General features: G+C 39.3%; 1 protein-coding gene across 2 annotated transcripts in view; it reads left to right on the top strand.

Moving 5' to 3' along the window:
• PIK3C2B (phosphatidylinositol-4-phosphate 3-kinase catalytic subunit type 2 beta) overlaps nt 1–15,569 on the top strand; it is a 112,801-nt gene that overhangs the window by 77,798 nt on the left and 19,434 nt on the right. For both annotated transcript variants that reach the window (XM_063297537.1, XM_063297538.1), the window contains exons 16-22: nt 4,990–5,178; nt 6,069–6,162; nt 7,581–7,675; nt 10,206–10,386; nt 11,609–11,716; nt 12,599–12,691; nt 13,918–14,047. In XM_063297537.1, coding sequence (XP_063153607.1) covers nt 4,990–5,178; nt 6,069–6,162; nt 7,581–7,675; nt 10,206–10,386; nt 11,609–11,716; nt 12,599–12,691; nt 13,918–14,047 — 890 coding nt within the window. The remainder of the gene's footprint in view (nt 1–4,989; nt 5,179–6,068; nt 6,163–7,580; nt 7,676–10,205; nt 10,387–11,608; nt 11,717–12,598; nt 12,692–13,917; nt 14,048–15,569) is intronic.

The raw sequence follows: 15,569 nt of genomic DNA on the forward strand, positions 1-15,569 counted from the left end.
GGTAGGCACTCCACCTGGGACATTTCCATGAGAACAGTTCTAGTGATAGAGGCGGCCCTCTCTTTTCCTCCTTCAGGGAAGAACCTTATATCTTCAGCTGGAACACTTGCAAATGTTGTACTTGTTATAGATGGTGCCTTTGGGGGAGAAGCATTGTTCTAGGTGTCGTGGACCAACTAGATGGGTTGGATTAGGTTAATGGAATGGAGGTTCCTCATCTCCAATCTGGAACAAAAAAAGTTTAAGGATGGGAAATGCCTGGCGTTTTTTACCAAAAAGCTATTTAAAAAAAAGAGTAGTACTCAGAGAATCTTTTTGCTTGGCAGTTGGCAGTCTTCTCGAAGCTCAGTGATTAATCACCTGCTTTGTATGCATAAATTCCCAGATTCTGTTCCTTGTATCCTTCCTCACATAGGTAGAAGGGCTGGGAAAGAACATTCTGCCCGAGAATTCTGATTGGTGTCATTTTGCTGTTGTATCATTATGAAAGAACTATTTCATTTATTAAAACAAATCTTAGGAATATCCACAGATTGTTTCATGAATAATTCCATGTAGATGATACTTTCATACTAGGTTAGTATTTTTTCATGAACATCCTATATGTTAGCCAAAAGAAATTCCTTGACATTGCTTTTGGTTGAATACGTTTTTTCCTGGAGCCAGGTTTGCAAAACATGTGTCTGGTAGGCTGGATGTGGCTCACTGAGATTCCTTTTCAAAAAAGTCTGGTAGCACCTTTTCTGACTAAATTTTATTAAAAGGCATAAGCTTTTGTGAGCTGCAGCTCACTCCATCAGATGCATAAAGCAGCACCTGATGCCTTTTAATAAAATATGTTACAGTAATCAGAAAAAGTGCTACCAGACTCCTTCAGAATTTTTGCTACCATAGACTAACATGGCTTTCCTCCTTTTGTGGCCAAAGTCTTAAGCTACCCATTTTACCCCTTAAACCCCAATATACCTTCCCCCCAAAAACAGATCCTGGAACATAGCTCAGAAGGTGCCATCAGGCAACTGAAATTGTACACTACTCCTTAAGGCAATATGTCCATCTTGCTGCTGAGACTTCCTTTTTCTGCATAGAATTGCTAAACATGGTTAGTTAGACTACATTCAGGTGGTCTGTGTTTCTCATGCCAGTTAGCTCCAGACATTATAGGAACAGTGGGGCATGAGGTTGTATGTTACAGCCTTCCCAATCTGCTGACTTCAATACATTTTGATCTACAAGTATTATCCTCAGCAAGCATGGCCAACAAGGAAGTTTATCTGCAACACCAGCATTCAGAAGCATGCAGAAAATGAGTTGAATAGGTTCCATTCTCTTACTGACTAGGGATGCTTCCTTTCCACAAACTGTCTGTTCAAGGAATTATTTCTTCCACCTGCCTACTTTGTTCTTACTGGAACTGATCACCACTTCTTGGTTTTACAGCATCATTTTTTTCCTATAGATAGGAAGGATCAGGTGACATGAACTGCACATGGGACCACCATTTTTACTTTGCCCAGGAGCGTGTTGTGCATTAAATTGGGTCAGGCAGCAAGGGAGTTAATCCCATCCATTTTTTTTCAGGCTGCATACTTTGGAAAAGAAACACCCATTAACAGGAAATCCAGAGTTGGGTCATCAGTTGTCCCCCTTTCACTCATGGAAGGAGGAAGATTATGATACACACACACACACACACATACTGAGGCAATGATTTACAGAGTAATATAAGATAAAAAGAGAAGTTTCCTATCCTGAGAAGCATCTATGCCAGAAGTCAATAGTAGGAGTTCAAAAGGATAAAAATGCAACAGGGTTAAAGAGATTAAAAACCTACATGTGAGCCTGTGCTCTGGTTTCACTTTCCATCAAATCAGGAATGGAATTTGAAGGGAAGATTGACCTGCTAATTATTTTAAAAGGTAGATTCTATTCTACATAGTGCTTGTAATTTTGTGATGTTCATAGCTGTTTACTGGTGCTATGGTAGAAAAACGCAATATAAACATTTAGAAAACCAAATGTCACTGGGGTTCTCTATCTGTAAAATAGGTCCAGTTTTCTAATTTTGCCTTCCTCAATCTGGTGCCCTCCAAATATTTTGGGATTGCAACTCAGAATTTTCAACCAGCATTTTCAGCTATTGACCGTGCTGGCTGGCACACATTTCTAATTTTTGTTTGGTGCTTGTGGTGTACTCTATTAGTTTGGATTATTACATAGTGGTGTTCTAATACTATATTTAGAGGACCTGTCTTCTTAAAATTCCATTATTCCTTTAAATGTTGTTATTTTTGTTACCACACACACTATCCTTCTGTGGAACTTGTCTCCTAAAATGGGGTGAATCTGCAACAAGGGAGTTTTGTAATTAAAGGCAACAAACCCTTCAGAGTGTTAATAGTACCCCTTTGTGTTAGGCTGGTGCTGCAGTTACATTTTTATTACTTCCCCTACCACCACCATTCCCATCAATCAGGCCAGGGGAGCAAGGGGGAACAAGACTTAGAACAGTGGAAATTCAGGAGACGGGGGTATTGTCTGTCTGCACTATAAAAACTGAGTGAACAGAGACAATTACAGACATAAAGTGTAGATTGGAAGCAACTACAGTCCCTATTTCTCTAAACTGGTGTTTCTCAACCTTGACAACTTTAAGATGTATGGACTTCAACTCCCAGAATTCCCCAGTTAACTCTTAATTGTTAACAGCAATGTCTTTTGGAAAGATAGTATTAATGCTAGGTGGGTATGATTATCTCCATTTTTTTTTTTGGCTATCCCCATAAATTTCTGCCGATATATTTAACAATGTCTCTGTATTGCCTATTTTTCCCACGCCCTTGGCATCTATTTGGCTGAAGTGAAGATTGTTTGGGGGACCAATTGCTCAGTGGTGTAATGTGGGCAGGCAGGCCCTTCCTGATATTGCACAGGAGTCAGTAACACATGCTTTCCTGTCTGCTCTGGGTCATTGCTAGGGTGGGAGGTTCTCATGGGTGGGCACCAATTTCGCTCTCCATCTTTGTTCTGGCCCCAGTGAATTAATTTCCTGGACACAGCTAAAGAACCCTGGGAACAGAGCTATCATTATTATATGTGACTGCCCCTCCTATTCAGCTTTGCCAAGGCCTCTACAAGCTGCTTCCCCTCTTTTTCAAGTAACAATGCAACTGGGTCGAAATAAATGGCCCTGGATCCTAACCACAGCCTATTGTAACCTCGAGCTCCCTCAAGAGTCTCCCTGCCTTACAGCACAGAAAGCTTGATCCCCACTCTCCACCCCAGGAAACTGCTTCCATGAGTTTCAGTCTGGAATGTGTTGAGAGAGGTGGCCTTTTCCTCGAGGCTGAATAGCCACTGGTCAGGCTGTCTGCAGAGTGGCCATTTAAGCTTAAATCCCTTCCCCCAAAGGAGGACACCGATTTCAGTAAAATGTGCATATACTGGTTGATAATGTGTAAATGAAGAAATAGAAACCATTATTTTAATTACAAAATACATAAAATCCACCAGCCCACAAATCCTGCTTTCAGTAGGTTTTGTTTTGGACCATATAAACAATATCTATGAGCATCTGCAAAGCATGTTTTCTTCATCGCTAAGTACAAGCCATTGCCAATCACCTAAAATGAGGATGATCAGATCTTCTAAAACACAAGCTGCTGCAATTTCTGGGCAATCCTGAGCCTCATACAGGAAGTTTAACCTATTTTAGTCCATTCAGATGCATGCTGAACCATCAGTATGAATTGTGGAAAGGAAAACAGTTATATGCAAGACCAGAGATTGCTCACTGTATGGAATGACCCCATTACTTCTATTAGGAAACAGCTTCTTCCTGAATGTTTCTACATGTCATGATTGGCTGCAGCTTGTTTTTCTTCTGTAGCCCTTTGGGAAGACTGTCCTTTTGATCCCATTAGATAGGGGGTGGAATTGCTTCAGGGTCCCTCATGAGCCATCTGATCCCATCTTTTTTCCTGAAGAGAAAATGGTTTGGCTGCTGATTGTAACAGATTAGGATATTTTCCCATGAATTTGCTGCTCTCTGGTGGTTACACAAAGCAACATCTTTGTGATCCTATGCAACCCAGTTTCAGGGTAAAGGAAAAGGTAAAGGTTCCCATTTAGTTGTGTCCGACACTAGGGGGCACTGCTCATCTCCATTTCATGGCTGAAGAACCAGCATTGTCCAAAGACACTTCCACGGTCATGTGGTCACAGAACGCTGTTACCTTCCCGCCGAAGCGGTACCTATTTATTTATTTAGTCCCCGCCCATCTCCTCCCATCAGGGGATTCTGGGTGGTTTACAATAAAATAATCAATCAAAACAACAAACATAATAAATACAATATATAAATATATCATTACTCTTAATATCTACTAGCATTTGCATGCTTTTGAATTGCTAGGTTGGCAAGAGCTGGGGTGAGTGCAGGAACTCACTCCATCACACGGCACTCGGGTTTTGAACCACCAAACTTGCAACCTTCCAATCAACAAGCCTGGCATCTTAACCACTGAGCCACCAGCCCCCTAGTTTCAGTTTCAGGGTATTTTTCTGCAAATAAAGAGTGTATGATCAAATAGCATAGGTTGGTTTTATAACAGTCTTGCATATATTAATAGCATATAGTAGTAAGATCACTTAAAATGCATGTCACATTCAGTATGATACAGAGATTAAAAAAGAAGCCAATCCCTATTCACAGATTCATAATCTAGTAGACATGATGGAAAAGGGAATGGAATGAGGATAGCAAAGCAATACAAAAACAATTCCTGAAGTTAAGAGGAGCCAGCAGTCTGATCTTGACAGGTGAGTCTGTGTGCTTTTAAGTAAACAGAGGCACACAAAATCTAAAAGCAGACCAAATATTCACTTTGTCTATCATTCTGCTTCTAACTGCATAATTGTGGAAATTTTCATAAGAAGTGTTATTACATGGAGATTCTTTTTATCCCTTGGGTCTTTCTCTTGTCCCAGGCTAACTGATGCAGACAAAAAGAGACTATGGGAGAAGCGTTATTACTGCCACTCTGAGCCAGGATCGCTGCCTCTGCTGCTTGCTAGTGCCCCAAGCTGGGAGTGGGCCTGCTTGCCTGACATCTATGCCCTGCTGAAACAATGGACATACATGAATCATCAAGATGCCCTTGGGCTCTTACATGCAGCGTACGTAATGTTTCTGGAAACCTCTGGATATGTGCAGGAGAGCAAGTATTGGAAATGTTCAAAGTACACAGTGAACAAATAGGGTGATCCTTGTTCTACATTGCATTTTGGCTAGTGCGATCCTCCACTCTTGATTCCCCTCCCCTCCTCAATGCTAGTAGCTGGATTAATTTGTCCTTCTATACCAGCTCATTACGCTCAATCCTGTGTTAATTCATTTACAGTAAAATTTGCTGAATTCAATGGAATGGATGCTGAATAAATGTATAATGCCTGGTTATCTGTGGGACTGTCTGTCTCCTGTCATTTCTGCCCATCGTGTGATCTGACGGAGTTGGCATCCTCCAGATCCCATCAATTAAACAGTGTCATCTAACAGGACCCAGGAAGCTGCACTACACTCTCTTGTAGTGTTTGCCCTCTTGAATGACCCCTACCCCCCCAGATATTGATATGGCTTGCACCTTGACCTTATTCAAAAGCCCTTAAAAGCTGGCTTATCACCCAGCCTTTGGACTAGAGTAGGTGGCAGCTCCTTGTGTAGATGGTTGGTTTGTAAGAATTCTGTATTATTTTTCTGGACAGCTGCTTTTTGTATTGTTTATATGTTACTATTTTTAAATCCTGTACTATAGGCTACAGCAGAAGAATCCCATCTTCTTGGTGGGTGAGATTGTGAAAGCATGTTGTGGTTGTAATGACTGCTATGAGGGGAAGGTCTTCATGAAATAGTTGCCTTGGTGGCACAGAGTGTTGTGAGAGATATCCATGGTATCACATTAGGGGCTTATTGGGCTACAGAAATAGTTAAAAAATGATTCTCCGTTTGGGCCTTGGACATTGTGTCTAGTGGACATTTGTTATAAATTCTCTTACTGACATGGCTGCAGGTTCCCAGATCAGGAAGTAAGAAGGACAGCTGTACAGTGGATTGATTCTATATCTGATGCTGAGCTATTAGATTATCTGCCCCAGCTGGTTCAGGTGAGTCAATGTGCTGACTGAAAGAAGTACCATGGTCTTAGCTGGGAAATTATTGCTGTCAATTTGGGAACCCACCTATGAATGGCTTGTAACCCCATACAGGGTTACGTCTAGTAAGGAAATTGCTATGTTAAAGACTTCATGACTGGGGCAACCAATAAATTGTTCTCGTAGAGTAGCATTTCTCCAAATGATTAGAAGTGTCTTAGCTTCCAAAATTTTCAGGATGGTTGCTGTGCTGAGAAAACAGTTACAACAAGATTATTGTGACCAAACAACTTCATTCAGAGATTATTATCAGTAGGTCATATCCTTCAGATCATATTTTTATATTCTGCATTGAATTCAGAATACTTTTTGGTTTTGGTTTTTGCTTTCACAGTTAATAGTTTTCAGTTTCCTTCTTCCATGCTCTAGGACAGGGTGAGGAACCTGTAGGTTACAAGTAGCCCTCATTTTGCAGCCCCAGACCATCCCTAGACTTTCTGGCAAAGTTCAGCAGTCAAATAGCAAATTTAGCCCCACAGTTTTTTTCTTCTCTGGGCCAAAATAAGATGGTTGGGGAGTTATTATTCCTCTGCAAGATAAAATATATTGATTTCTACTCTGAACTCCTCCAAGGCTCCCCAGAGATAAATTAAAAAATGTCCAGTCTTACCAAGCTGGTAAGATCATGAGACCATTCCCTCTCAGCCCCCGAGGCCAAAACAGAATTTTAAAAAATAAAATAAAATGAAGCTTCTTTCCACAAATAAGTTGTCCCTCACCCCTCTAGGGCAACTGTGTTTACAGTTTACACAAATGCGTTGTTTGTAAATAACTCATACACACACACACACACACACTCATTCATTCATTCTTTCAGTGAGTGATTGGATCATACACTATATTTTTCCTTTGTTTTCAGTGAACTCTTAGCAGGAGTTGTTCTTTGTTAACATTAAATTATGTCTTCTGCACAAATGGATATATCGTATTCTCACAAGTGTAATGCAGATTGGATTTATTCCTGCTACACTTGTTAAAATGGCAAAGGCTATTCTTTGTATTATTATTTTTACTTTTTTACTATGCTATAATACCTCTGGTTGTACAGTCATAAAGGTTGCCATCATGTTTTAAGTGTCCTCTTTTTTTTTAAAGTGTAAAGAGTAAAGTAGTAATAGCGTTCCATTAATGGATGTTTATGAATGTCTCCTTGGGGACTTTCCAAGAGTTTCTTTGGGAAAGGTACTTGTATTTTCTACTGTTGTGCATTTATGTTGTGAGTGTATCTCACATCTTTCTCTTTCCCTGCTTCTGTAGCTCACTGCAGGTTTTATAGCTTGTATCTTCTGATCACTTTTTTTTAAAGAAAACAACAGCTTCTCCATATCTTGTTCTTTCTTCTGGGAAATAACTTTGTTTTCTTCTTCTAGGCCCTCAAATATGAATGCTACTTGGACAGTCCCTTGGTGCGGTTTCTTATGAAGCGAGCCATCTGTGATCTGAGGATCACCCACTATTTTTTCTGGTAACACTGATGGGCACAATGCGGGTATATGCAAAGAATAAGATGTAAGAGTATAACTTCTGGTAGGAATGTAGGAGACTCTGGTTTCAACTTTGCTGGCAGAGGCCAGAAGATGTTCCAGATTACATTTTTAATCCCATAATGCCCACTAATAATCAAGCTTAGGATAAAATAGTTCTCTGGTAAGATTTTTTCCCCATATAGATAATACATGGGGCTATTTCATATAATTCCTGTTTTGTGGAGTTCTTGATGGTCTCTTAGCTTGGTTGTTTGCTTGCAGACGTTTCATTACCCAACTATGCAACATCATCAGTGTCAGTGAGTGTGGGGTATGCAGTAGCTTGCCCTGCTAATTTTGGTAGGGGTATAGTTTCTACACCCCTAAACTATCAAAACTAGCAGAGCAAGCTACTGCATGTAAACAGGCAGCAAATCCCACACTCACTCCAACTGATGATGTTATCTAGTTGGATAATGAAACATCTGCAACCAAACATCCAAGCTCAGAGCGCACCAGGACTTCCGGGGGAGGCATGGCAAACTGAAGATGTCTTCGCAGAAGCGGAGCCGACAACCACGGCAAAGACCAAAGAACCTTTCCGGATAAGGAGAGGATGGCTGCTGCTAGTGAGGAGACTGCAGCACAGCAGTCCTTCGCAGGTTTGAGCATTAGGAGATGATGGGATTAGCCATCTTGCTTGCAACCATGGTGGAGCCTTTTAAAGGACACTAAATTCGCAAATCTCACTTTCTAATCACTTTTGGAAATTGCCTATTAACCATTCTAAAGCTATTAGAGACCTTCAGAATGACAAGTTTGAAAAGTCGTTTATCTTCAACTCTGAACAACAAAAGAAAACTTAATTACAAGCTTAAGAACTTAAAGAATTTGAAGTAAACAGCAAAAAGCTAAATAGGACTTTGATCTAAGAAACTTACAAACAAATTAAGGGTCTAGTTAAATTTGGAATATTGACTTTTACAATAAGATTCTGGAATTAATTATAAAAAATGAATAGCTTTTTTGTGGGAAACAGTTATTTTGGCTATCTTGATTCATTACAAAGATAAGCAACTTTATGATTTTAGAAACTGGACACTAGAGGGGACTAAAGATTCTAAGTAGAAGGAAAAAAATACAAGCCACCTTTTGGTGTTGATTAACTGGAACTTACAAAATGACACAAAACATCATAACATTGGAAATATTAAAGGAGGTCTTTGAAGAATGGAGCCAGAAATAAGTAGCTACAATATCAACAGTGTCAGTAATTATGTCTGATTCTATGGATAGATTATGTCCAAAAGATGTTAATGAAGGAATGACAGATGTGGAGCAAATTTTATCTGACAAGGCAGGGAAGTACCAAAAGTGGAACTACAAGTAACAGACCAAGAGAATAATTTGCAAAAGGAAACTTCACTGGATATACAAAAGAAAATGGGTGACGTTTAAAAATTAAAGTGGAAATACAAATGACAAATGAAGAGAATGGCCTGGAAAATGTTTTCTTATTGAATCTACAAAAGAGGCTTGTTAAACCCTTGAAGAAGTCTGTGCGATGGGATAAAGAAGAATTGAAGAGCAATAAAATCCTACAACAATATTTGAATAAACTAAATATTAAGACTGTTAGAAATAAAAGGAAGAAATATAAAGTTGGTTATTTGATCAAGGTTAAAATAAGACATTTATTTGTGAAAGTTCTGGCAACCTTTTATAGACTTTTTGCTGACACCAGGATTGAAAAGTTAATGTTTTATGGATTTGCTTATAGATAAGGAATGGGATATGGGATGAAGAGATATCTGTTTGTAACCTTATAGTGATTGAACAGTTACTAAATTTGTCTATACTTGTTGTAATGAAGGTTGGAAGTCACTTCTTTATATATTTCTATTCTTTATCATATTCTTTCTTTTCGTTCTTTCTCTTTTTTCTTGCACTTTTTATTTCTTACTATTCTTTTTTCTTTAAATTTAGTTTGTATTAGTTTTTACTGTTGTAATCAAAATCCTTAAAAAATTATATACTAAAAAAATAACAACCCCAGAGAGCATGAAGAACTCCACAATTCAACCCTGAGCTACAAATATTCTCTTCTACTGGAATTGTTGTTCACTTTGAATTTTGCCTTTATGGAATCTGACAGGTCACTAAAAATCTTCCTTCTTCCTTCCTTGGCATCGTGAGAAGCATTTGAAAAAATACCTAAGCAGTTCCTGAATACAAAATACTTAATGCTTTGAATGATTCTTTGGATCTTCCTCATTATCCATTTTTATATTTTATTATGCAAACATTTGGAAAGCCCTTTGATTTCCCCTTTTCACTTTTTTTTTCTTGTAGCAAATAAAATTTGACTTTAGAATAATCCATTGAAAGGGAAGATGTTTACTTAGTCTGCATAGGAGAAGAGAGGGAGAGTTTTTGCCTAGTCACTTCTACTAATGTAGATAATTTGAGGTATGGGTCCCTTCCACACAAACCTTGCTATTTCCACTGACAAAGTCTCTGTATTCCTAGGCTTCTGAAAGATGGTTTGAAGGATTCTCAGTTCAGCATTCGTTATCAGTACCTGCTGGCAGCTCTGTTATGTTGTTGTGGAAAGGGCCTGCGAGAGGAGTTTGACCGTCAATGCTGGCTTGTTAACACCTTGGCTAAGCTGGCTCAGCAGGTCCGTGAGGCTGCTCCATCATCACGACAGGTATATGAGTTTATGGTGACTGGAGAAAAGAGCAGAGTAGAATAAGAAGTATAGGCTTAATATGCAATGGTGAAAGACTACTTCTTTATCAGGTAGTATAAATGATGATGGAAGGAAAAGGAAATCATTATCTAAAGAATATATCTTTCCTCATAAGAAGTTATGATAGGTTAAATATTTCAACTTCTTCCATAAGGCAGTATACAATAAATGACGTAAGAGAGGTGGCTGATCTAGATTTATATAGTATAATGTTCCTTCTGTGTTCAAAGATACATCTTAATGTCCTTACCTACTGTATGTCTGTAGGTATCTAGTGCAGTGTGCCTTTGGCTTAGTTAACTGCCACATGGAAACATCAATCCTAATTTCTTTCCACTGTCTTAACTACATTCCAAAGAAATGCAAGTACTTTAGAAACTTACCTTCTGGAGGCAGAAAGTGCTGGGCAGATCTACCAAACTTAGTTGAATACTTAAATACAAATTTTAATTTGCTGCTATTTTGGGACACTTTTAAACTAAATACATTGGGATACATTAAAGTTTTAACTTCTGCTATTATCTTAGTTGTTATATCATATTATTTAAATACAAACTTAAATTTAAAAATGTATATTTGAAACAAATATACAAAAGGGCCTCGTTATTCACAATGGTTCCATTCCAGTTGAACAACTGTGGATAACAAGGCTGTGAAAAAACCTTACTTTCCTCATGTACAAGAGCCAGTTCACCATTTGGGACATGTGTAAAATATACAAAAAAACCCCAGTTCAAAGCTGTGAATACATGAAACCACTTGCCAAGAATAACATGATCTGGTCTGTATTTTCCTTTTGTAGGTACATAAAATTACAACTAATAAGACAACAAATAAACTGTTTTAAGATCTTTTTTTCAAAGTTGTCTATCCTTCGTGAGGGACTGGAGGATGTCAAGCAGTTTTTCAGTGTCAATGGCTCTTGTTAGCTACTGCTGTCTATTAAATAATTCAGAACTGTTCATGATGTTATGGCTTTTCAGCCAAGTTTCACATCATCTTACTAACAATGCCCCCTAAACCTAATGACAAGAGCAGACACTTTATGGAAAAATACTGTTTAGTGGTTAAAAATGACCTGTATTGCAAAGATTCTGGAAAGGGACTTGGAATAAGCTGCAGGTAAGAGCTTACTATGTTTTGTTTTGTTTTGTTTTGTTTTGTTTTGTTTTTCCTTTAGGCCATCCTTCGTGAGGGACTAGAGGATGTCAAGCAGTTTTTCAATGTCAATGGCTCTTGTCGGCTACCACTTAGCCCCAGCCTGCTGGTGAAGGGAATTGTGCCCAGAGTATGTTGTTGACTGGTTGAAATGATTTTATTTGTATGCTGTAGAAAATGGGATTAGTTTTTCTTTCAGTAGTTTAGGAGTCACTCACTGGGATTCCCTGTGTTTTAAGTACTAAAACTACCAAAGCTCAGGAGTACCATTTCTATAACCAGTCTTTAGATATAGCTACTTCCTTTCTGTCACATAACAGACTACAGATAGTCCTCAAATTATGGCCACGGTTGGGTCCAGAACTTCCATCACTAAGCGAGGCAGTTGTTAAATGAGTCATGCCTGATTTTATGACCTTTTTTGCCATGGTCTTTAAGCATGGTTGTTAAGTGAGTGATGTGGTTGTTAAGCGAATCTGGCTTTCTCCATTGACTTTGCTTGTCGGAAGCCAGCTGTGAAGTTCGCAAATGGCAATCATGTGACCCGGGGACGCCGCAACACTTGTAAATACATGCCAGTTGCCAGGTGCCTGAAATTTGATCACGTGACTGTAGGGACACTGTAACTGTCATAAGTGCGAGGACTGGTTTCAAGTTCCTTTGTTCAGGGCTGTCGTAACTTCAAACAGTCGCTGAACAAATCATTGTAAGTTGAGGACTACCTGTACATAATAATTTGCTATGCAACATCTTATCTTTTTAGTATGAAAATAATTGGCTTCTATCACTTAACCTACCTTATTATCTCTGGTGGCTTTGTTTTATTTTGGCCATAGTAATATCCATGGGAAATAACACAATACCTTTGACCTGATCCTCAATCTGCATTGCATAATAATTCTTCTGCCAGTGCTAGGGATCATGGATCTCTGATATTGCTAGGGGGCTTCATTGTGACACTAGTTATTCTGATCGCCTCCCACCTTTGGTCCCCATTTCTCCTTGCTTGCAGGATTGTTCCTATTTCAATTCCAATGCTGTCCCTCTGAAACTCTCCTTCCAGAATGTTGACCCTCTTGGGGAAAATATCCGTGTTATTTTTAAGGTAAGCACTAGACTGGAGAAGTTTGGTTTTTTAAGGAAGATAATTGTTAGGGTATAATCCTCACTCTGATCGAAAGGTAGGGAAAATTTTGTCTCTACTACAGGGTGCTTGAGAATTTGATTATGGCTGGTCCTGGAGACTGAATAGCAGATACAATGCGGAATTAAGTTGTTTTCTAATTCCAACTGTTATAGTAAAAACTAGATCTAGACTTTGCTATAAGCTAGAATCCATACGGCATGGATCAGCAATGTTTCTTAGCCCAGGGACCACATTCCCTACTGCTTACTTTGCCGGGCTGCATTCCTGTGATGGAAAGTGAGCAAGGCTACCCATACACATTGGTATATTCACAAGGATCATGTATCTGTGCACATGTTTATAATCATGCATATATCCAGACTTTCTCATATCTCTGCCACTATCTTGCATCAATTACAGTAAATTTGGGAAAAAAGCTTCTAACTGAAGTCAAAAGCGCACTGTTTGGAAGCCTAATTGCAGGAGGACGGGTTACCTGTGTAGGGATGGTTAATCATCATGGAAATTGAAATCATTTTTCTTGTGGGTTGTACATCAAGGAAGGGACATTGGACTACTTAAGGAAAAGCAGAGTGTACCATGGGCAGCTTGCTTGGAAAGGGTAAGGTGGCTGGGGAGAATTGACTACAAATTGGCAAGTCTTGCAGGACAAATCTAATACGAGATTCCGCATGCATGTCACATGGGCATATTAATAAAGAAATTCTGCTAGAATTTGTTTGGGACTTTCTATTGGTCACCAAAAAAGCAAGAGCAAAGTCTGAAATATATATAACTATATATAAATATATAGTGAATGTCTCCTATTATCTGCAAGCTATTTCCATAAACTCAGAATATAATACAACTGTCTGAGTGATCAGACAGACAGTTCTCATGCAATGGGCTCCAGCAGTAAATTCTCTCTCCTCTTGATTTTTATCATTCTGGAAAACTTATTTCCAAATCTTGTCCATGTGATGCTCTTTTCAGCCTTCTTCCTCCCCTAGTTGTAGAGCAGCTCTTAGAGAAGTGATAGTGATTCTGGGGTAAGTTGGGGCTGATACCTTTTTTAAAAGTGAGTAGGTGATTTAGGTTGCATTGCATGTTTTTAAATGAGGAAAGATGTCTAGTAGTGTTCTCCTGAAGATCAGTTATTAAAAAGCCTGGAAATAGTCTGCCTCACATTGTGCTTTTTTCCCCAGTGTGGAGATGATCTTCGCCAAGACATGCTAACCCTGCAGATGATTCGCATAATGAACAAGATCTGGGTGCAAGAAGGTTTGAACATGCGCATGGTCATATTCCGTTGTTTTTCCACGGGCCGTGGTCGGGGTAAGCCTGGATCCAAATATGAAACATTTTTCAGTGTTAGGTAACTTTCTCAGCTCTTTTATTTTCAGGCTGATAGGATTTTGCGGGGACCATATGGAATAGTGACTTCAAGATCACAACAGAGTTTTATTATGGTATCACTTTGGGCAAAGATTGAGAATACAGAAACTGCCTTGCTGAATTAGTCTGTGGGTGGATTATTAATTCCCCAGTATATCCATCCTTCCTCCCTAAGGCATTTCTATAGTTTTGTACTCAAAATCAATCTGTGCCTGCTATATACAGTATATAAAAAAAGGTTCATCTTTCCAGTCTTATTTCCTTATCTATTTCCTATTACTATTTTCACTGTTTTATTTGTTTCAAGTTTTAAAATGTTTTTAGAAATGTTTAATATTTTGAATGTATTTATCATCTGCCTAGAGAACTACAGTTATTAGGCAGATTAGAAGTATCAGCAATTATACTGTTTAGCAGCATGAGGGATTATGATGATGATGTCCTAACAGCCAGGAACCACGCTGAGTCAAGGAACAGGTCTCTAGTGTTTTATTGCTGCTACATAACAGGAAAATCCTAACAAACTGAAGAAGCGTGGGAAAAACCCAGACATATAAACCCCAAAGGTTAAGGCGGGCCCGATCTGTGTCTCTTGGAATGGCTACCTAATTCCTCAGTGCTACGCATGCGCTTTACAGTCTGGATGGGAGCCCCCTGCTCGCCATCCTTACTCATGACAGATTAAGTAATTCAGCCTGGACCTTGAATCTGAATCAACAGCTGCTTTCTTAGCCAAAAGGGGTTGTCATTTTTCTGAGCTTCTAAACTGAGGTTCTGCTTCCTGCATGAGAAGATGGTCACACTTCAACGCTTGATAACCTCCAGGCCATGTGCTACCTTTGATGGCCTCCTGTGCAGCCCAGTAGAAGCTCACTAGGTGACTCTGGGCCATTCGCTGTTCTTCAGCCCAACCGACTTCAGAGGGTTATTGTTGTGGGGACAGATAGGAGAAGAGAGCTCTGTGTATGTTGCCTTGAACTCTTGAAGGAAAGGTGGAATAGAAATCAAATACAACTGCTTGCCTACCTGCTCTTTGGTAGATGGGCAGTTATCTGAAAGCAGTTATCTCTTCCCATTATAGCACAGCTATGAAGGGAACTTTTGTGGCTTCCCCTTTCCTTCCAGCAGTCTGTTTCAAGATGCTAGTTTCCTGATGCTAATGGCAGTGGGAAACTAATAGTCTTGGACAGCAGAGCTGAGAGAGAGGAGAACTGTTGCCCTCCTTCCAGTGACTGCTTCAATTACAATTTCCTGCTACCTAGTTGGGTAGCAGGGGTTCCCTTCCTCTGAATGATCTACTAAAAACTGTCTGGAAGATGTGTTTATATGTGAGTCTGTCCCCCAGTCAAGTACTACATATGGCCCTGAGGGCTAAGATGGTTGTGCATTCCTTCCATTTCATAAGAATATCAGCCTAGATACTGTTGGGCTGAGCAGCCCAGGTGACTGAATGGCAGTAAGA

Source organism: Candoia aspera, chromosome 3 (genome assembly GCF_035149785.1).
Source record: "Candoia aspera isolate rCanAsp1 chromosome 3, rCanAsp1.hap2, whole genome shotgun sequence".
Classification (NCBI taxonomy): domain Eukaryota; kingdom Metazoa; phylum Chordata; class Lepidosauria; order Squamata; family Boidae; genus Candoia; species Candoia aspera.